This window comes from Chanodichthys erythropterus, chromosome 10 (genome assembly GCF_024489055.1).
Source record: "Chanodichthys erythropterus isolate Z2021 chromosome 10, ASM2448905v1, whole genome shotgun sequence".
NCBI classification, from domain to species: domain Eukaryota; kingdom Metazoa; phylum Chordata; class Actinopteri; order Cypriniformes; family Xenocyprididae; genus Chanodichthys; species Chanodichthys erythropterus.
In genome coordinates this window covers 58,779,486-58,803,303 of record NC_090230.1, presented here as the reverse complement: position 1 = coordinate 58,803,303, position 23,818 = coordinate 58,779,486, and the positions used below count along the sequence as shown (strand labels likewise).

The following is a 23,818-nucleotide window of genomic DNA, read 5'->3' as shown; positions in this document are numbered from 1 at the left end:
TTACATCTTGTAAAAGGGGCATTATAGGTCCCCTTTAATCAAAATGACTTCCCTCTTGCAGCTCATCTCTTCTCTGATGTTAACTGGCGTGAGGGTGGGGCAACCTGTCACTCATACGAGATCCACACAACCATCCAATCAATTCCATGTGGAAAAAATCAAGCCCTGCCCTACATTTATTCTTGTTCCAGAAGCTGCTTCAAGTAATCTAACCATTTTAAAGACCTTATTGGACATAGATAAGTATGAAACAATATATTTTACATTTAAAAATATTCAGATAAATACAAATACATAAGAAGTTTGAGTGTGTAGGAAGACTTGCGTCATTAGAAGTGTTTTGGTGGGAGTGGGAGTTCCAGTTTATTACAATTCCCTTGTAGGCACTGGAGAAAACAAATCTGCTCTATAGACAGATGTCTATTAATATTGATTAGCATTCAGTGAATCTGGTAGTGATCAATACAAGTGTTGCAATGTCTACAGTACGCTCCAGAAGGATTGTGCAGGTGAAAATAAATGTGGGTATTCTTTAAACATCTATTCACCTAACTCTGGATTTCAGTACCACAAAGGTGTATAGGTTTTTACTGGTTTTCATCACCATAGTAACAAACAAAAATGTTCTCATTCAGTGATATCAGATACCGGACCAATCGTCTGTGTACACAGTGAATTCACTTCTAATGCATAGTAAATCTTTCCTTAAGTGAGCAAGGAAGTTACAGCAATGAAAGTTTAGCATGTTAAGACAGCCAATTTTTCATTACAGATGTCATAGATTGCTCTAAGCAAATGTAATCAGCACATCCAGTGCTGTATGTTGGTCAGAACTGACTGAGATGAAAAGGTCAAAATGAGGAAAAAAAACCCCACAAAGAACAAACAGATTTTCCTATACGTTTTATTTGCTATAAAGACCAAAATAGGTAGATTTCATTATAAAATGCTTCAAATGGGGTAAAAACCTAATAATTAAAACATTTTTGACAAAAGCTACACAGGATTAAAAGATACAGCTTTAGCCAATTTTATTTTATTTAGCTGAACCCAGAGATTTATTTGCACAATAAAAGGTGCTAATATAAGTTAGCCCTTAAGCCCTGGAGATCTTTGAGGAAAAAAACAAAACAAAAACAAAGAATGAGAGATATAAAATTATAATAAAAGAATATATATTTATATATATATTTATATATATATAATTATTTATATATATTGAGAAAGTGAACTTTGGTAGAAGAAAACTCTAGAGGACACCTGAGGTAGAAAAGACTGGAATAAAACAGCAATAGACAATCTTCACATAAAAAGTACCACCAAGTGACAAGAAACAGCATCATTTCATACAGGTCAGTTCAGCCCAGATCAAAAAGCCCATGAAATAACAGAACAACAATACAAAGTGAGATGATGAGAACTGACAGAAGAAATGACAGAAGATGTGAAAAACTCAAGTAATACTGATTAGATTTTATGAAGCTGACTGAAGCAGACACCTTTCCAGTATATAAAAAGACAGAGTGCATAACTTTAAAGCTTTCATAAAGGAAAGGAAAAAAAAAAAACACCCAATGCAGGAACAAAAATATGTATTTATGATGAGAAGTGTGGCTTAAAAAAAAAACAAAACAAAAAAAAAAACGCAGGAGTCAAGTAAAATACATTTAGCTACCAAAATTCATATTTACATCTTAACTCTTCAAGCTTGATCAGCCTGTATTCCACATAAATGAGGAGAATTTGCATTAAATAACTTTACTTTTAAAAATAATTTTGAAATTGTCACATTTAAAACTCATCGAGAGTCCAAATAAGGTCATCAATATACTTTTAAAACGGTTTTAAAAATTTCAGAAAACCAAAACAGCAACAACGCTTGAAGAGCTACAGTTCATACACCTGACATGTTTTCAGAACATGCATAATGTTAATGGATTTGGGGGAAACAGTGTTTATGAGCACTTAAAATCATTAGCTAAATATGATCCCTCCACCGAAATGTTCAACAGCATGAACGCTTGTGTAATAGAGTAAATAACACATAAGGAAATATTCAGTTACACGTGTTGAATATTCCTATAGGAAGCTTAATCGTTTACAAAACGTCTGTTGGATTTTCGTGAACGTGAACAGAACAGCACCAATAACACGGCTGAGTAAATAACAGCTGAAATGGAAATTAAATTTCAACTGAATTATGAGTCAACACCCAAAATAATAAGTCAAATCACAACATATAAACTGAATAGAGTTGGAGATCAGAAATAATGTTCCAGTGAGACTTTCGAACATGATTTACAGACACATTACAGTCTAAAATTGGGTGATAGCTTTGAAAAGATTCCCAATTACACCCATTAAGCTAAAACAAGTAAAACCAGACATTTATACACATGATCTCCATTTAGAAATGAAATGAAAAGCAAACCATACCGGCATCATAAGCATTCACATTCAGCGGTGCGCTAGTTCAACTAGCAAAGATTTGTCTTTCACCAAAACACATTCACGGTGTAAAACAACACATGAGGCCTGACATGCACTCACTGAGGATCAGTCTAAAATCTAATGTGTTAAATGTGAGGGGATTTAACAGATGAGAAACTGTTCTTCTTCAAACAGGCTGACCTTTACTACAGATAACCTGATTTTCAGCCTTCCAGAAGGTAAATTAACTACTCACCACAGAGCAGAGATCTTAACTTAAAAACAGAAATGGCACGTTTATACAGACACTCTTAGTACTAAGACTACATGTGCAATCGTGTTTTTTGCATCATGTTCTGAGGATACAGCATTTAGGGCCCTCTTCAATGACTGTGTTTTGTTTGTTTAGGCAAGTGAAAGACAGAAAGTGGCTAAACTAGCACTAAGAACATGACAGCAGTATGAGGCACAGGCCAGACGCGGCCTTCAGTAGTACGACGTCTCTGCAGCTGCAGGTGAGCGAGAGGACTCTACCAGCTGTGGCGGAAGATGGGATGCTTCAGCAGCTCTCTGGAGGGCGGCCGGTCGGAGGGCTGAAGCTCAAGGCAACGCAGGGTGACGTCCCGCAGGCCTGGAGACAGGTGGGTTGGGATAGTTGGTGCTGTGGTAGCACTGGCAATCTGAGGGAGGAGACAGTGATTAGACAGTTGACCAAACAACAAAAAAGCTAAAGCGAGGCACTTCAAATACACACACAGTAGGGCTGGGCGTATAACAATAATCAGGGCTGGGAAAAAGAATACACTAATTTCTGTGAGTAATAACATGGTAAAAAAAAATTTAATCCAACTTGGCTTACTACGCAGTACAGGGCTGCACGATATTGGAAAAAAATTGACATTTTCTGAGATATAGAAATAAAAATTCACTGTATGACTTAAATAGCTCTATTAGGAAATAATTAATCATTCTAGAATCATTGGGGTGATTTTGTATGCGAGTGAATACGCATGGAATATAATCAACAAATTATAATCAGAGAAATAGAACAAAGATACAAATGAAAAATGTTTTTTTTATTTTTTTTTTTAACTTTATATTTTTCAGGTAAGTAACAGTATTCAGATACAGAAATTGAATAATCAAATGTAAAATAACCCTGCATAGATTAAATTAAATATAATTAATCTGTGTTAAAACTACAAAAGTGATTTCCTCTTTGTGTTTTGTTGTTTGATTAACATTCATGACACAGAAGGCAACAGAAATATTAGGCTGCTGTCACTTTAGGACCGAATGCGTGGATCAAAAATACTGTTACACATTCGGTTTTCTTTCTCAATTGTTTAGCTCACCTAAGCCATAAGTAACTGTTTACAAGGATACTTTTTTTTTTTTGCACGTGTCCATTTAGGCACAAATAGATGCGGAAGAGAAGGGCACGTGCAAGCGCGCGGCTCTGTGTGTGTATGCATAGAAAACAGCCACACGTTCAGAACGGAGTTCTCTTTCGCGTCTTTGTGTGCTCAAATGGTTTAAATTCTCTTGAATGTTTAAACTGACAGTTGTATGATGGTCAAAATTTGCAATTAATCCAAGAATCACATGCGTTTTGAACCTGGTCTGTATGGATTAACGATCCCTATACTTGACATTGTGCATTCTGCGACGTGATTATAGCGAATGCGCACATGATCATTTCGATGCTAAAACAATATATTGTGCAACCCTTAATGCAGTAGAAACACATTTTGTTTTTTAATCGGTTCTACATGACTAGAGAAAAAGAGCTGTGATGTTCCCTTTTGCCATAATTCACTTTTTTTGATCTGTAGTTTTAACAAAAGCCCTGGAGTGGTCTAGACAAAATGACTCTCTTTGCGTCTGCCAGTGGACTTTTGATGACAAACAATCAGGGATATGCAGGTAAGAAACAGAACACATTGTTCATTTACACATCCTACTGACATAGTAACAATACAAAGATGGTTAAAACTTACCCTTTAATGCAAGAATATGCTTTTTCACTTCTTGAAGCTACTGAGTACTGAAACTATATGTTTTAACCAGAATTTTTTATTACTTGTTCAGCATGAAAATGTGTAAAAAAATAATAAAAAAGTTTTGAAGGAAACGTCAAAAAATGAATTCATCTTAAGTCATAGACATTAACTCATGATGACATGTATTATATGGGTTAAGTTTTCAGCAAACATGACAATTATTTTTTGCTTATAAAGCCCCAATGTGCACACATACAGTTCAATCCTCACCTTGAAAATGAGTGCCAGGTGGTTGGAGTGTTTCTCAGCATTCCAGGGAGGCTTAGCACAAGACATCTCTATAATAGCACAGCCCACACTCCAGACGTCACAGCTGCGACCGTACTGCTGCCCTCTCAGCACCTGGAATCGCACACATCCATAAATGACACCAGTTCATAATCACAAACTCTCATCTGAGACTTAAGATGACCTCTGTACTACATATATTATTATATATATTTATTTATACAATATTGTGAAAAATTATTACAATTTAAAATTGTTTTCTATTTGAATATATTTTACAAAGTAATTTATTCTCGTGTTGGCAAAGCTGAATTTTCAGCATCATTACTCCAGTCTTCAGTGTCACATGATCCTTCAGAAATCATTCTAATATAATGATTAGTTCCTCAAGAAATATTTGTTATTATTATCAATGTTGAAAAGAGTTGTGAATTTTTTTTTCAGGATTCCTTAATGAATAGAAAGTTCAAAAGGACAGCATTTATCTGAAATACAAAGCTTTTGTAACATTTTACACTAACGTTCAAAAGTTTGGGGTCAGTAAGAATTTTTATTTTTTTTAAAAGAAATTAAAGAAATTAATACTTTTATTCAGCAAGGATGCATTAAATCAATCAAAAGTGACAGTAAAGACATTTAAAATGTAACAAAAAATTTCAAATAAACACTGTTCTTTTGAACTTTTTATTCATCAAATAATCCTGAAAAAAAAAAAAAAAATATTGTACACAAATATTTTGTACAATTGTACACATTACATGTTTCTTGAGCAGAAAATTGACATATTACAATGATTTCTGAAGGATCATGTGACACTGAAGACTGTATTAACAATGCTGAAAATTCAGCTTTGCCAACACAAGAATACATTTTAAAATATTTTCAAAAAGAAAAGTCATTTTAAATTGTAATAATATTTCACAATATTACTGTTTTTACTGTATTTTTAATTAAGTAAATACACCCTTGGTGAGCAGATGAAACTTCTTTTAAAAACATTAAAAATCTTACCGATCCCAAACCTCTGAGCGGTATTATATTATATTATATTATATTATATTATATTATATTATATTATATTATATATTATGTTATATTATATTATATTGTATTATATTATATTATATTATATTATATTATATTATATTATATTATATTATATTATATTATATTATATTATATTATATTATATTATATTATATTATATAAAAAATAAATAAAATCATTTTGCAGTGTTGAGGTTTTTTTTAAGCTAAAATCACAGGCATTTGTGTTGAAAATAATGACCAGAGGTGTTTAAGTTTACGGTTGTCAGAATCCACTCAGTATCTCAAAACACTAAATGATTTTATGTTTAGTGCAAGTTTACCATGTTCCACACTCGCAATTTGTGACTTTTCCTGCATCAGTACAAAAAGTGGCAAAAACAGATAAAAAATAGATTTTTTATATTTTATAATAGTGATTTGATAATGTCTAAAAATAAATTCAAAACCAAAACTTGGAGAAAAAAAACTATATAAAGGGAGTGGAAAGGGCTAATGAGCCAATCAGTGCTCCTCTGATGCCATCTACTAGTTATAGTGGTAGTTTCATGTGTTTTTTTACATTTTAAAATAAGGCCCTGATCCACACTTGCCACACTTCATATGTACTTACGGTTTTGTGGACTTACAATGGCTGCCACATGTGTGTGTCTGTTAAGTCTATGAAATCATAGGGTGTCCCATTTGTCATTTGAGGTTTCAGTAGGGTTGTTCGTGACCTCTCTGTGTAGTCTTCAGAGGTTACATGCCCAGTCAGGAAAATAGGACAAAGTGGATTTAGATCTCTGAGTAACTTGAAATAAAAGTAAACTGCAGTTCTTTTGAGGAAGCCACAATTGGCTGACCCCTTAATTCGTTGTTGTTATTGTGTGCCCAAACTCTGTTTAATTAGGAAGCGGTTCAGCTTGCCCTGCCTCCCTCGGCAGGGTATTCATGACTGAAACCTCTTCAAAATGAACAAGCTTTCTTTTGTCTCTTTCTCTCAGTTTCTAAATTTCCAACCAAACCACCAAAGCTTTAAGCAGAGTCTTAGCAGGCTAACCTCTACATCTCCCTTAAGTAGTTGAATTAAATGGACCCAAGAAAAGTGACTGGTATGTGTCTCAGTTTAAAACCAAACAGATGAATATTTTGGCTGTACTGTCCGCATTTAATACATCAATATTTTTTGCAAACAAAAGAAACTTTGCCATTGCCACATACTGTCCTATTTGAACGCAAGTAGTAAAAAATTGTTTTGATATTGTGTCTGACATGGACACGGACTCTCATGGAACTCAGAAGTTAAACAGTGGCCTGTTTAAACACTTCAGGGTGAACACTTCCATCTCAACAAATTTTACATTTACATTTTACATTTACGCATTTGGCAGACGCTTTTATCCAAAGCGACTTACATTGCATTATACTATACATTTGTATCTGAGTATGTGCAATCCTTGGGATCGAACCCATGACCTTGGCATTGCTAGTGCCATGCTCTAACCACTGAGCTACAGGAAAGCTTTTATTTTATGTAGTGAAGAGGCAGGTTTTGCATTTTTAAGTTCAAATGTTTACCTCAGGAGCCATGAAGGCAATGGTTCCCAGGAGCTGACCCTGGAACTCCCCTGCACCCGTGCCTTTTGAAGCCAAACGTGCTGCTGCCCCAAAATCAGCTATCCGCAACCTCTGGCCTGTGCTGTCAATTAGCAGATTGGCACCTACACCGGTTAAAAGGAGACCATAAATAAGAGAACACATCCTAAAGCTCTGTTCCATAACCTAGTGAGCTGCCTTGCTGTCTACTGCCTACACAGAGAGCTACCATATAAGGTACCAGAACTGAAATTAAATGTCATACTTGGGCAACAACTCCACGTTACACAAACAGAGTTCCATCGCTTTCTAATAGAGTTGGGAGCGCACCTACAGTATGATGCTGTCTCAGTAGGCAGCAAGTACCTGTTTAGGTTTGGAACAGAGCTTAAAACACACACAAAAAACTGAACTGAAAAAGTCAATGCCGCCTTTATTTATCAAAGGACATAAGAGTAGGCTGGAAACCAAACCATTTGCTTTCTGTAGCCATGTTCCAGTAGCTTACCTTTGATGTCACGGTGTATGATCTGATTCTCGTGGAGGTAGGCGAGACCACGTAGGAGCTGCTCCGTGTAGTTGATGACCACACCCTCCTTAAAGGCGCCATACTTATTTAAGAGATGAGATACAGAGCCACCTAGAGGAAAACAGGGGGGTTCAAGTATGACTTTTATAGACCAGGTCAGATCTGGTAAACAGTAATTAAAAGCCAAAAGGACCTCATGTAATAATGCATTGTGAGATCCAGTGTTGCCAAGGTCACGTTTTCCCGCACAATTAAGCTATTTTGAAAATTCAGTTAAAAAAAGTTATTCCACAAATTAAATTGGACCCTTTTACAAATGTGTATTAATCCTCGGAAAGAATACCTGGTGACCTAAGGACTGCTGAAAGAGAGGCGAGATGGAGATTGTGAGTTCCAGAATTTTAGGTTGGTTTAATTGAGTTTGGCATTGCAGATAAACTGCACATTGATGCCTGAGTGCTAACAAAAAGAGTGAACGTGGAGAGAATTAGAGTGACTGAAAAGAAGATTATGTAGGCTATTATTAATAAGTCATAACTAGGGTTACCAATGTTACATATAATACAGAATCATCCCATTACTCATTCATACGCATGGATACAAGCATTTGAAGTTAAAGTCATCAAGGTTGCATTCCATATTAAACCCTGTTTGTCCTGGATAGGCCGTAATGTAGTCTAGGGTATACACAGACAAACGCTGTATGGTCACCTAGTTTTAAAGGGATTTTGCATGTGCCCATCCAGCCACATATGAAAACCTGCAATCTACCTGAGGGAAGACGTGAGGGAAAGGCAAGTCATCTTTCACTACTGTAAGGTAATGTTAAATATAGAAAAAAATATTTTACATTTATCAACTTTTAGTGTATTCTTTAGTCACCCATACGAACTACAATGTAATTTGAAAAACATTTGCATTCATAAATGGTTGCTAAAGTAATATGGTATATAGAATATGTTATATATATAGAATATATAATTAATTGAGCTAGTTTTCATTTATTTTTGGTGGGTTCTGAGTCTTTGGGCTGGAAATTTTTCTGTGACCTGGCAACCCTGGTGAGATCCCAACATGACCACTATCTTTAAAGGATTAGTTCACCCAAAAACCCTCATGCCGTTCCACACCCGTAAGACCTTCGTTCATCTTCAGAACACAAATTAAGATATTTTAGTTAAAATCCGATGGCTCAGTGAGGCCTCCATAGGAAGCAATGTCATTTCCTCTCTCAAGATCCATAAAGGTACTAAAAACATATTTAAATCGGTTCATGTGATCACAGTGGTTCAATATTAATATTATAAAGCGACGAGAATATTTTTGGTGCTCCAAAAATAACAAAATAACGACTTATTTAGTGATGGCCGATTTCAAAACACTGCTTCATGAAGCATCGGAGCATAATGAATCAGTGTGTCGAATCATGATTCGGATCGCGTTTCAAACTGCCAACGGCTGAAATCATGTGACTTTGGCGCTCCGAAAAGATGATTCGACACGCTGATTCATTATGCTGATGCTTCCTGAAGCAGTGTTTTGAAATTGGCCATCACTAAAGTCGTTATTTTGTTATTTTTGGCGCTCTAAAAATATTCTCATTGCTTTATAATATTAATATTGAACCACTGTACTCACATGAACTGATTTAAATATGTTTTTAGTACCTTTATGGATCTTGAGAGAGGAAGTGTCATTGCTTTCTATGGAGGCCTCACAGAGCCATCTGATTTCAAGTAAAATATCTTAATTTGTGTTCTGAAGATTAACGAAGGTCTTACGGGTGTGGAACGGAGGGTAAGTTATAAATGACAGAATTTTCATTTTTGGGTGAACTAACCCTTTAAGGTGCAGTTACATTTACTTTTGTTCAGCAAATTCTAATGGATGAAATCCAGACATTTCAATAGGAATCCAAGCCAATGGGAATTTTGCACAAGAGCAGATTTTGCAACAGTTTCAAGTTCAAGTCTCACAGATTCACTACCTTGGCCAACGAAAAGCTGCTAGGTTTGAAAATAATACTGGACCCATTTCGTCCGTGAAATTTTGCTTATGTGACCACACCTTTACTCTCTGCATGTTTGTGACAACCCACCTGCCATCCACTCTACAAAAAGGTTGTAGTTGTTCTTCTCACAGGTTGCCCCCAGCATCCGGATGATGTTTGGATGGTTAAGGAGACCCATCATGCGAATTTCCTCTCGTAGTGCCTCCACCACCTCCTCCTGCTCTGAGGAGGTGTTCCTCACATACGTCACCTGAAGAATTAAATCACAATCAAGCATCATGTCTGTACTGTATATAGCATGTTCTGTTCTGTCATCTGTCTGTACATGTTCAGTCATCACTGCCACTGCTGTTATAAGTGACCAGTCAACATCATTTCTCAGCATTTTCAGATCATTTGCATTACAACTATCCAAACACAAAGATTCCCCATAAAGTGTTTGAAAAAACATGGTGGACATCAACAGTTAGTAGGACCGAACAGTAGGACTGACCAGTAAAGGTAAGGTTTGAAACCTGAACACGACAGTGCGACAGATAACAAAATCATGATGAAATTCCTCATGTGAAGTTTCGGGTGGTGTATGTAACAGATATTCTCACCTGTTTGACAGCCATCAGAGTACCAGTGCCAACATCCTGAGCCTGGTAACATGACGAAAAGGCACCCAGGCCAATTTGTTGCCCTTTTAGCCATTCCATGCCTTCCCTGTATGGCTGCTTTGCTTTGGTATGACCAGGCAGAGTCTCTGGTGTCTGACCATGAAAAGGAAAAAAGGCAGGGAAAAATTAAGCCAAACAAACTTTCTGATCTTAAAATTATACACGAGCAGTGCTTGCATAAGGCAGAATGATTAAACAAGCATTTGTGATATTAGTGATACTAGATATTACTGGTGTCAAATCTCTTCTACAGCTTGTCACTGGGCCAGTGCCCTTAATGGGACATCTTTCTTCTTTATTTACATCATACCTTACCTTATTGTATCATATTTCATAGTAGCACCTTAAGGATACATATTACTACTCTAAACTACTAATATGCACCCTTTTTGGGGTAGCTAAGGTACCAAGATGTCCTTTTAAGGGTACTGCCCCAGTGACAAGCTGTTGTTTCTGACAGTGTACAGGAGTCACCTTTATTTTTGAGCAAAGTTGACTATGATATTAATATTTAGTCATGCACTCACATCCACCTGAATAATAATCACGTCTTCTCCTTTCTCCACCTGTAACTGCGGGATGATAGGCAGGGCATCTTGTGACTCGGACATTGCCATGACTACAGCCAACGCCTCCTCTTCCTCAGCCTCCATCTTCTCCTTGCACTTCTGGTTCTTGGTCATGTCCTCGCTGTACGTGTCGTCGTTTGTGTTGGTCTGTTCTGGTGAAAGCACTGCCACTTCGGACTGGAAGGTGACTGTGCTGTCTGCCGCAGGTATAGAGGCTTCCAAAAGGTCCTCCATGCTGGAGCTGAGATCGGCAGAAGCATCTATACCGTGGAATTTCTCCTCTACTGGTGTGAAGACTGTGTCCTCACTGGGGATGAGAGCAGAACCGCCACTACAGCCCATGTCATCTCTGGACCTGACCTCCTGAAGGTCCAGTTTCATGTTGCTCTTTGTCCCTGGGCTTAAAGCTTTAGCTCCGTCAGATGAGGCAGTGGGAGAGGGTCGAGAGGGTCTGGGCCAGTGGATCTGACTCGAGGGCAGTGGCCGAGCTTGGGTAAACACAGGGGAGGGCAGCTTCTCCGGTTCCTTACCACTACAGACACCTCCACTTAATCCTTTCTGCAGTGGCAACTTGCGCTGGGTACTCAGTGAGGACTGGGCGAGTTTGTTGGGCATAAAACTCTGTGGCAGGGCTTTGGGGCTTTCTGGAGGGAAGGCTGAGGCATTGGCCATGGACAGAGAAGGAAGGCTCGGGGGTTGACTGGATGAGGGGGAGTTCAAACATTGACTCATAGGTCTGTTTCGGGCCTGAACGGGGGGCTTTGGAAATTCAGCAGGGCTTGTGACGATGTTTGAGAGTCTCTCGGTTATATCATCTACAGGAGTTGAACTGGCTTGACCTGAAAGCGCCACCTTGGCAGTCGGCTGCTGTAGACCATGGGTGGGAGAGTTCCTTTCAGTTGTACATGGGGAGTTATGGGGGGCTGTGGGCTCGAGGAAAGCACTGGAGTGCGAACTGTGCCCAGTCTGTAGGTCATCTAGTCCCAGATGGATGGCTTCCAGGATGTCCATCTCCTCAGCGATGGCCAGAAGACGCCGGCGCATGCGGGCGTAGTGAGTAGAACTGGTGACGTTGAGCATGTCCAGTAGCTTAACGAAGACATGAGGCACACGAGCTACCATACGGGCAGCGCTCAGGAAGACTCGACGGGAAAGCTTACCCACCATGGAGTGAGAGTTATCGATGGACTGCAGAGCGAAACTTAGAAGAGGCAGTAGCTTCTGGTACCTACGAAAGCAAAATAATGGAGTTAAAACCCATGATGATACAGCAAAGAACTTCAGTTTCCTTTTTAAATCGGTTTTAATTATCAAAAACTGAATGAATAGAGCTACGTTTTGATTGCAACCCTGGTAAAACACCCAAAATGTCTTAATGCCTGCTCTAAATGGGGCCTGTAATGTAATCAATTGTATCGGTGTCTGCAACGGTGTGACCTAAATGGCCCATAAAATAAGTGAGACAAATTTAATTTGTTACCAGACGTAAAGGTGTGGTTGCACAGACAGAACCTTGGGCTAAGATTTTAAGAAGGATGAAACATGAAAGAATCAACCGCTATGTTACACTACCACTTTCAATAAATGTCTTCTTCCCAGAAGAATTTAGCTTGAGAGTAGAAAAAAAAAACAATAAATAAATAAATAAACACATACTAACTTGGCAAGCTCTTACTGAGTGATGCGTAAAGTTATAATGTCTATTTTGCTTAAATAAGAAATGATCCTAGGTTAAATCTACAATCCTGGTTCTGCCATTCATTTTTTTTAACTGTACAATTTTATGCTTATTTAAATCATATCACTAGAAAATAATGACATCACACAAACATCCTAAAAATTGTTTAAACGGTTGCAAAAATGCTAAACTTTTATAAATGTTCATATTTCATAAATCGAGAACAGAAGATCAGCAAGATTAGCATGCATTTCTGTACCTCTCCACAATGTTTTGGGCCTGGTTGCAGTCTCCACCTGACACAATATGAGGGTAGAATTCAGCAGGAAACTCCAGTAAGAGCCTGTCGATCAGACACAGCCGACCCAGCAGTGCTTGCCAGTTATTGGCCTCCGTTTTAGAGCCCAGGATACAATTCAGGACATAGTCAACTCCACCAATACCAATAGAGCCTAATGGAAAAATCATAGATGAACACATATTTCTATTGAATAGCAAACAAATATTAAAAAAAGTTTAGTTTGAGTCAATAACAGTGTAAGCTTCCTGTTCCTCACACAAAGCTAAAGTATAGGTGCATCCCAAATCTTGTACTTATGCTCTATTCTATGTCATTTTGTAGTATAAAGTGTGAGTAGGGTGTTCACACTGAAAAGTATAACTAAAAAAAAAAAAATGAAGTGAAGTGTGGAATGTTAGACACTTCATGCACTCTGTGACAGCTTTTCTTATAGCATATGGAAAGAGGCTTCAATGATGGATGACAAAATACACTAGACCAGGGGTGCAAAATTCTAGCTTCAACCCCAATCAGGCACTTCAGGCTTATTTGAAAACTACAGGAATGTGTGTTGGAGAAGTGTTGGAACTAAACTCTGCAGGGCTGTGGCCCGCCATGAGGTGAGCTTTGTACCCCTGCACTTGACAGTTGAGTACATAGTGCATAGTATAAGTGCATAGTTTATAGTAAATAACAAATAAATTCAAACAACACGGAATATAATGTAGTCAAATGGACTACTTTTATGGTGCTTTTCTTGTACACTGACAGCCACAAAAAACTAAATTGGCCTTTTATTCACATATAAACACTGATTACCTGCCTGACGCATGAGATCAAACCTCTTGCAGAAGTTCAAACGTGCTGCGTAAATGACAAATGATGTGCGAGTTGATGAATGTTTATGTGAATAAAAGGCAAAATTCAACCTGTTCATCATATAAAGCTCTTCAGAACATTTGGACTAAACCACTCAATTAATATGGATTAGTTTTATGATCTCTTTATGAACATTTTGAAGCGTCGAAGTGGCAGTTGCTTAGCTGTCTATGGAGCTCTCAGATTTCATCAAAAATATCGTCATTTGTGTTCCAAAAATGAACGAAAGCCTTACAGGTTTGAAATGACATGAGGGCGAGTAATTAATGAGAACACTTTCATTTTTGGGTGCACTACACCTTTAAGTTTAATTTATGCATGGAGGCTGCACGAAACATTAACCATAGGTTAATTTCATTATGACATAGATTTGATGATTATTACCTGCTTTGAGGATTTCTCTGCCCACTGCAAGTTCCCCCATTTGACCTTTGCACAGCTCCAGTAGAGTGGACACAGACAGCTGACTGGTACGACTATGAGCACAAAAAGACAAACACGTACACTTAGCAAACCCACTTCAAAAGAGACGTTGAAAGTCAACAGGAAAATGTGAGGTATTTCTGAGCAAACAAGACACTAAAAATAAACAAACACGTGATTATTCTTCAAGAATTGATTGGATGAGGAAAAGAGGATGTCCGCAAAGAGGTTTCAGTTACTACATACTGATGAAAGATTATTTTCTTTAAAATAATATGCACCAATCAATCATTCATAATAAGACCAGGGAGTTGGTGGGCGGGGGGTAAACAGCGACATTTGATATCATACTGACTACCCTTCAAACAAACTCATCACTCTTAAACAACAGCAATCATTTGTGTTTATTACAGTGCCTGTCCACTAGGTGGCGATAGCCTGTTAACTTTATGACAGCCTGAGATTTAAAATGAAGTATACGAGATCTTCTGATTGTGATCATTCCTTTTTTGCTAGCTTTGAATAATGGAGGAATCCTGGATCAAGTCAAATCATCATCATTTACATCAAGGCAACTTATTTATCCTCTATGCATGATAAACAGGCCCAATCAGAGATGTTGTTAAGTTGTACCTGTTAGCATCTGCACACTTGACCAGTATGGTTTCCACCACGGGCCGCAGTAGCTGCTGTAATCGAGTCCGCTCTGACACAGAGTGACAGGGGGTGTAGACAAGCATCGCTCGCAGAGTTTTCTGAAACAAACCACAAAGATCGACTCTTAATACAGATCTATACAAAAGCACAAACAATGTTGCCAAATTCAGGACTGTGTCTTGTGTTGTGGATTCTCTAGTCCTGTGTTGAGCACAAGATGGGTTTCTCAGACAGTTTTGATTTAAGACCCAGAGAGGACTGCATGATTAACTGAAATATTTATTTAATGAAGACTAAAATGCATGTTTGAGCTGTCTTAACTGAAAGCAATTTGCACTGACATACCTTAAAATATGTTAGTGGCATTGTTTTGTCTCAAGACGGACACCAGTTATGTTTTTTTTTTTTGTTTTTTTTTAAAAAAAGCATATTTATAAAAGCTACTAAAATATCCTAATTGAACTAAGGCCTAATCCTGGCTTAATCTAAGCCCTGTGAAACCAGGCCTGAAAGTGCTTGTTGTCAACAAAAGAGAAGCTTTTAAGAGTATTCCTCCAAAATAAAAGCTTGATTGTTAAGCAATAAATATGAATATTGGAATAAATATGAATAATATATTGGAAATTTAGTTGTACTCTAAAAATAAAATTCTTATTTTTCGTAAATATTCTTTTTTTTCCTTTACAGTGAAATTATAATAGTATTTTTTATTTATTTATTTAGTGATAATAAAGAGAAAAATAATATTAAGTAGTAATAACAATAGCAACCAAAGTAAAATAATATTTTATAATACTATTAATATTATTATTATTATTATTTATTATTATTATTTAGTATTTGGTGAAATTGTGCTACAAACAAGCAAAGCAAACAATGCTTTTATTAAAAATAGCAATAGCAGCATTAAAAAAAACAAAAAAACATTTTAAATAAAAAAATCACAATTTTATCAAAAAAAAAACTCCCAACACTGGGCATCATGTGATGGCCAAATATAGTACCACAATTGTTTACTGTCCAAAAGTCATCTGGCATCTGCGTAACATTGCTAGCCTCTACAAAGCGACTGAGTTTCATTGGATGTACAGCCTCCGATGTCAACAGCAAAAGAAATGCGTTTTCTCCATTTTTAAGTTTTATTTTACTAGCCTATCTACACAAACAACAAGTATATGATTAGTTGATTTTATTAATTTTAACAATCCTGCGATCTGCCGGTTGAGAACCACTAGAGTACAGTACATTAACAGTGCTACACAGTGTGTGTTTGTGTGCATGTGTGAGAAAGAGTTCACCCTGACCCTGACTTTCAGAGAGAGCTGGGAGTGGTGACTGATAGCACAGTGCACTGGAGCGCGGCCCAGCATTGATTAACCCACCACACACTCCCCTACCGAAAACAAACACGCATTTGCCGACACATATACACACACAAAAGTATAAAACAATGCTCGTCTGCAAAAACTCCACATCAAGTATAAATAGTGAAACATTATGGACATCTAAACTGCCACATTTAGCTCACAAGCGGACTTTAGATCAGCCCGACCGCTACCCAACTTCAATACAATGCAGTGTTTATAGAGCAGTCTAACACAAGGTAACATCCTGAAAGCTTTTGTCTGTAGTATTTTTAGTTCATAGAGACAGCCCTCTTTCTGGTGCGTGTTCGAAGAATATAGGAAAACTGCTGGAAAGCCCCGAAAGGACAAAACGCTTGTTGTTTTCATAAAGGCGGCTCACTGGAGCACAGAGCCTGAGGGAAAGACACCATCCCAGAAGTCCAAGCAGCAAGAGCTATTGTTTTGTTTGTTTGTTTTTGGTTTTAAAAGGAAGAGAAATAGGTTGTGAGAGAAAGAAAAAAGGGAAACCTTTCTTTTCCAGCTTCAGTCTCAGGATCCCTGCTGCTTCCAGACTTCCTGGTTTGAAGTGAACTTTAAAACTAGCCAGCGTGGTTCGTTGCACTTTAGAACTCTGGCCCGGTTCAGATAACCTCAGATCAAAGTTGACAAGAGGAAAAGAAATACCAAGGCATTGTATTCACTGAAGAGGTTTTTGCAGACAATGGCAAGTGAAAAGTATTAAGGGCCATGAAATGGTATTTTGCTTTATTTCTGTTTTATTTGTTGGGATTTTTGTCATTTTTATTGACAGAGCAGTCTTTAGGTATGCATTTTGTGGAAGAACATTGTTGTGCTTCGGCTCTGCGTGACTGTGCAGATGAATATGGTTATCATTTACCAGTTTCGATGGAAAGGAGCTGACTAGCTGAAGACGTTTCAGTGCTACAACAAGCATAATGAAATTCACAATAGATAATGCTTTACAATTAACTCTGTTAAAGAGCTAAATATGGCAATTTATCTGTTCAATAAAATACCTTACTCACCTGTTGAGTAATAAAAGCCGTCTCCGAGTCGCTTTTACAACATTTCAAATCCCTCAGTTATCGTCATCTTTGAAAAGCCAAGCCAATGTTGATTCTGGTTTTATTACGACCTTTTTTGTTGTGGTGCCCGGGGAGCGATTGGAGGTTAGTTGCCTTGCTCAAGGGCAATGGACAGTTGTGGGAAGAGAGCACTGTTCATTCACTCCTGCACCTACATTTCCTGCCAGTACTGAGACCGCGACCTTCGGGTTATAAGTATATATAATATGACTCTCTAACCATTAGGCCACAACTGCCCTATAATATTATAATAGGCTTACCACAGTGAATCAAGGTAATACGAAAACACGTTTTGGAAGGATTGATGTATTGACTTTAATTTTGTAAACTTTGAACAAAAAGTTACATAGTGTACCTTTAAGTGTTTTTGAAGAGTTGAGCATTGCAGCCAATGGTCAAAGAGATGTTTAAGGTACACAGAATCCACTCAACACTGCTCTAAATGCCCTTTTCTTTTAACTGCAAGGTTCACGGTGTTCTGTATGCTCATGGTGCGTAGTAGGGCTGCACGATTAATCGCATGCTATTCTCACGCGCATTTCGTCAGTAAAGCCGGTTCCCTGATTACCGCTAAATCGCCATCACCTGCTTTCAAATGAAGCGGCATTTAATAGACAGAGCCGTAGATCACTGAAAAGCCACGCAATATCGCGTTCATATCGCAGATGAATCGCCTGCGATAATGAACGCGATATTGCGTGGCTTGTCTGTGAACTACGGCTCTGTCTATTAAAAGGCGCTCCGTTTAAAAGCAGGTGATGGCGATTTAGCAGTAATCAGGGAACCGGCTTTACTGACGAAATGCGCGTGAGAATAGCATGCGATTAATCGTGCAGCCCTAGTGCGTAGACAGCTTTTTTCAATATAACAGGAGGTTTTTCATGAAACTGAGTCAGTCAGTGAGCTTGCACTGAATTTAAGTGATTGACGGTTTCAGTGATTATAAAGTGAGTGCTCTTAGCTCGCCATCTGTATTAAACCCAGTCACAGTTTGAACAAAAGATAGATTTTTCACAATGCAAACGCACTGCAAAGTTTCTGGATTGTCAACCTTATTTAAATGTGGGATTAAATCCCAAACTGAGATGACTGACAGTGATAACCATAGCAACGGACAAGACAAAGAAAATCTCATACTGCATGTCAAAATAGATCTGTGCTTCAAGTCTTGGATTGTAAATGCAGATTGAAAGAACTGCCACTTTTTTTATGTAATGTGTAATTTGTTTCTTTGTTCTTTAAAAGAACTTGTTTTGTTGTGACAACCACACATGTTTTTGTTAAATAATTTTCTTCTTTATATTTTTATAGTGGTGCCTATTAAAAATACCAAAAAAAAAAACACAGATTTTAAAATGTTCCTTTTGTGTTCATTCAGTAAAAAGCAGTAAGTGGTAATATGCCTAGATTATTTTTATTATCTTGATTATTTTGCAGTAAACTTTACTGTGGAAAAATATTGAGATTTTTAGCTATATCGCCCAGTCTAATTTGGATGTGGCCTTTGCGTAATGAAGGAATGATGGACACTCAAAACAGTAGACCAGTGAAGTAATCAAATCTTCCTCAATTTACAAAAAAACTGGAATGTATTTTATTTTTACTGGACTTTTTATATAGAAAAGAGTTCAAAGAAGAAACGTGAAGTCCCAAATGAAATAGCTAAGACCATCAAGCCAATATTATGACCCAATTCTCTAGTCTCAGTTTAACCTGCCCTGATGACTGTAGGAACTCCTGGTTGGTGCAGTATTGCGCAACTTCCTTCTGCTGTGCCACAATCTCTCGTTCATATGATTTTAACAGTAGCATGACATGCTGTGAACACTTCATGTGACTGAAGTGTTCACATGATAATAGCAGTGGGTCAGGCATGTGAAAAGTGGTTAAGTAAGTTCACTGCATTTCAGCATTCTGAATGCATTACACTTGGACATAAGGACTTGTAAAATAATAAAGACCTTTGCTTCACATACTAGTGCTTAAGTGAACTAAAAAAAACATGCATGTAACCCAGTGGTTCCAAAAATGGGGGGCGCAATCCCCAGAGGGGGCCCAGAGTTAGGGCAAGGCTAAGTACAGTGTACAGTCAGCAGATTGTTATGCAAAAGAAACCTCCACTGCGAAATTATCCTGCTTATTATGCAGCTACTTGCCTCAATTAAATAATTGAACACAAAACATTAATTTGACATTTTTTTTACCTCAAGATGATTACTGCCCGAACGGTCTGTTTTCAGTTGTTGTGGTTGTTGTGTAATAACAGACTGCTAGATGTTGCAATTCAAGAATCAGAATTGAGTATTGTCGGGAGTCGTGTAAAAATATGAACGGATGAAGCACGGTTTTGCACTAAGCATGGACAAGTTTATAAAAGAACTGCCAGTGCCAGGTAAACAAAGCAGATGATGAATCTACTTTAAACATCACAGCTACCAAAACACCACATCTACACCAGACACGAATGGCGCAAAGCATCAAAAACTAACAAACCCATTTTAATCAGTGATGCTATCTACACTAGATATGACGCAACACGACAAATCTCAGACAGTAAAATGAAATATCTTGCCCTTGGTTTCAACAGTACAACAGTAGGTAATGAATAAATACCAGTGTGTTATGTGCCTCAAATATTAGCTTCTGACAGTATGAAGCCGAACAAGTTAAGAGGGCACTTTATAGACTCATCACGAGCACAAAGAGGTTTTTCTTTACAAAAAGGGGACAAATATTTGGGAACCATTATTAACCAGTGCAGTCTGATCAATTGAAGCACTTATAGGGGTGGGCGATATGGCAAAAATATCATATCACGATTTTTTTTCAGGAAAATCACGATTCACGATTTTATCATGATTCTTCATGTTGGTTTTACCATTTTACCACTGAACATTACAGCCAAACAAATCCCATATTTTAAAAACAAAGCCTTACAAAATATTAAATTATAAAACAAAAAATAGCGAAGTAGCCTAAGTCGCCAAAGTAGCGAAGACAAAAATCTTTGTCATTATTTTATTTTTGTTATTAAAAAAGAAAAAGATAGTGAAAAACCCCACTGTTCAAATCCCACTGTTGCATTATACAAATAAAATCAACGTTGCTTTATGTTTTTCAGCTACTGTAGGTGTATTTGTAGCATTCAAGCAAAAAATTTAACGAACAAATATAAAAATAAAACACTACAGTTAACTGTATAAATTATACATTGATTCTTAATAAAGCTAATGTATTAAAGTCCTCAATCAAGAGCAGAGGGCGATTTTCTCTTTTTTTTGTTTTATTAGGGATATTTACCCCAAAAAGTGTCATAATTTACTCTGTCAAATTGTTTTAAACCCTAATGAGTCTTTTTTCTGTTGAAAATAAAAGTTATTTTGAAGAATGTGGGTAACCAGACAGTTGTTGGTCCACAGTGACTAGTGTATGTTTTTCCTACTATGGAAGTCAATGGGGACCAGCAACTGTTTGGTTACCCACATTCTCCAAAATATTTTATTTTTTTGTTCTGCACAAGAAAGAAATTAATACAGGTTTGAAACAACATTACAGTGAGTAAATAATGACAGAATTTTCATGTTTGTGTGAACTATCCAAGTTACACTACACAACTATACAAGCGGCAGCATGGTTAATATTAGGCTGCTCTGTCACATTAAAGACAGTCACATATATACAGCCACGCATCCAGTTTTCTCTCAAATGTTTACTTTCACTTTAGACATAACCAACTGTGTTTATGTAAACTTTGTGTGTATTTGACAGTATTAGTACAATCAGACTCAAAAGATAACTTGGTAAGCAGGCGCCATTTGACAGGCTTTTAGTACCCGTGCGCTTCCCGTGAAAACGCATGTTAGAACAGCGCATCAGCATGCGAATGATATGTTTAACCTGCAAGGCTTTAAAGCACATACAAATAATGAACTTTTGTGAATTTAAGTGTCCCGCGAATATTACTCTACTGCTGCGTTAAAATGTGATGTGAATGTATGTCACATTGTACAGTATGTTGTGATGGAGGCCCTAGAACTACAACTGATAGAATGCACTAGCACGATACTGCAATATTTCTTTATAAGCTGATTGTGGAGACATTTTAATCGTCCACAATAAAAAACTGTGATATTGCACACCCCTAAGCACTTATTCATTGTCATGTCTAACAGATAATACACAACTGACCATATTATTAAAGTGATGTTGTTTTGTGCCTTAATAGTGTTTTTAAGACAGAGGTAAAGCATCTCACCAGTGCGGCCACATAGACTTTGTAGACTGGGTCTGCACAGACCATGGAGAGCACACTACAGCAGGACTCCACCACCACGTCTCCAGAGACCTTCCCAGCAGCTGTGCCCAGCCCTGCCCCCGCACCGGCCAACGAATGCTCGCCGTTGGCCAACAGGAGGGCTCCGCTCACGTCATGTGACAGCCGCCGAAGGGCCATTTCCCTGATGTTCCAGTTCCGGGAAAAGAGACAGCCAACCAGCTCCAAACCAAACACCTGAGAGGGAGCATGAACACATTACAAAACAGCAAGGTCATATTTTTACTGAAACTTCAAAAAAATAAAAAAAATATAATAGAAACAATAGTAAAATTTCTTACATTGTGACATTTTTGATTTTAATAATCTTTATAAATGAAATGTAAAAAACTACTTTGATGTATACTTACAGCTGCACTTAAAACTTTTAATTTTTTTTTGCATTGCATTGCAGTAATGACAATTTAGATGGAAAATATATCAGTTTATGTGAGATTCCTTGAAATATAGTGATATATGAATACTGATGAATATGACAGCCAACAATAATTTTTATGATATTGATGGATGGTATTTAAATCTATTTTGTTCTGCACATTTTTAAAAGGCTTGGTTCACTCAAAAATTAAATTTCAGTCATTAATTACTCACTCTCATGTTCTTCCATACCTGTATGATTTTCTTCTGCCGAACACAATACATGCTATCCTGAAGAATGTTGGTAACAAAAGAGTTTCAGTTCCCATTGACATTATTTTGACATTCAGTGGGAACCAAAACTGTTTGTTTACCAAAATTCTTCAAAACATCTTTTCTGTGTTCCATAGAAGAAAGAAAGTCATACAGGTTTGAAACAGTGCAAGTCAGAATCTTCATTTTTTGGGTGGACTATGCCTTTAAATTACAGCACATCATGACACAAAGGAAAGAAAATAAGGTCTTCTGTAGACTTTTGCAAAAAAGTTGAAGTTTATCAGTCTGAAAAAGGTTACAAAGCTATTTCTAAGGCTTTTTGGCTCCAGTGAACCACAATTAGAGCCCGATTATCCAAGGAATGATCGTCCTGTCAAAAACTACATGAATAGAATACATGAAAGCCATGTACTTTTTGTTCATGAATGGTCACTTTAATGAGTTTTGACCTGATACACTGATCGCATCTTAATATCTTTGTCTTTGTGTTTTCAAGTTGAGCGCACCTTGATCCAGGGTTCAGCGAGCTCCGTGTATGTCTGGGGGATGTGCTGCACTCCATACTGTGGAAGAGAGAAGTCGCCCTCCTGCCCCGCCCTGGGGCTCTCAGCCTGAAGAGATGAAGATGACGAAGAACTAGCAACTGTCTGGGAGCGGTTTGTTGTGCTTTCCACTGTAGATGATGCCTCATAACTACACACACAAAAACAGAAAGACAAAGCTCTTTAAGACAACATCCACTGTAGACTACTATTCAAAACAATATGATTTTTAATTAATACTTTTACTAAGAAAGAATGCATTAAACTGATAAGAAATTACAGTGTTACCAAAAATTTATATTATAGCATCAGTTACAGTACTACCATCTTTGTGATATTTAAAAAAAAAAAAAAAAAAAAAAAAAACTGTTGTAACAACAGTATTTTGAGTTTTGGGTACTGAAATACTGGCCAATGCATGGCAGGCGAGCGGCCCCGTGGTAAAAACTAAACCTGTTCTTTCACTGCAGTGGTGACTGACAGAGGACAACAGTTTATACTAATAGCTGCCTTTGTCTCTCATAACACAGCAAAACACATGCATGGTCTAATAGCTCACAAGAACATCACAAAAGGCAACAAACCAAACCCGTGGTTTGTGTTCTTATAAGCGGAGATGGTAAGATCTACCTCTTAAAAGTCATGCCATCTTACATTCAGCTAAGACAAATGGAGGGGATTTACTTCATGAAATTAGAATAATTGCAGTTTCCTAAAGAAGAAACAGCGGGGTTTGGTTTCGGAATCACTGTGTGTGGGGCAAATCTCTGGATGGTTTGCGGGGAGTTGGAAATCACCAAAAACAGACTAGCCGCTAGCATGTCA

At 37.4% G+C, this 23,818-nt stretch overlaps 1 protein-coding gene across 4 annotated transcripts in view; it reads right to left on the bottom strand.

Moving 5' to 3' along the window:
- Positions 1–898: 898 nt before the first annotated feature.
- map3k1 (mitogen-activated protein kinase kinase kinase 1, E3 ubiquitin protein ligase) overlaps positions 899–23,818 on the bottom strand; it is a 68,364-nt gene continuing 45,444 nt past the window's right edge. For 3 of the 4 annotated variants that reach the window (XM_067398382.1, XM_067398384.1, XM_067398385.1), the window contains exons 9-20: positions 22,958–23,144; positions 21,741–21,995; positions 15,010–15,131; positions 14,338–14,429; positions 13,054–13,246; positions 11,075–12,344; positions 10,488–10,640; positions 9,973–10,135; positions 7,854–7,985; positions 7,328–7,470; positions 4,704–4,835; positions 899–3,110 (exon numbers count right to left, since the gene is read on the bottom strand). In XM_067398382.1, the coding sequence (XP_067254483.1) occupies positions 2,961–3,110; positions 4,704–4,835; positions 7,328–7,470; positions 7,854–7,985; positions 9,973–10,135; positions 10,488–10,640; positions 11,075–12,344; positions 13,054–13,246; positions 14,338–14,429; positions 15,010–15,131; positions 21,741–21,995; positions 22,958–23,144 (2,992 nt within the window). In that variant the 3' untranslated portion in view covers positions 899–2,960. The remainder of the gene's footprint in view (positions 3,111–4,703; positions 4,836–7,327; positions 7,471–7,853; positions 7,986–9,972; positions 10,136–10,487; positions 10,641–11,074; positions 12,345–13,053; positions 13,247–14,337; positions 14,430–15,009; positions 15,132–21,740; positions 21,996–22,957; positions 23,145–23,818) is intronic. The other variant, XM_067398383.1, reaches the window with a different exon arrangement.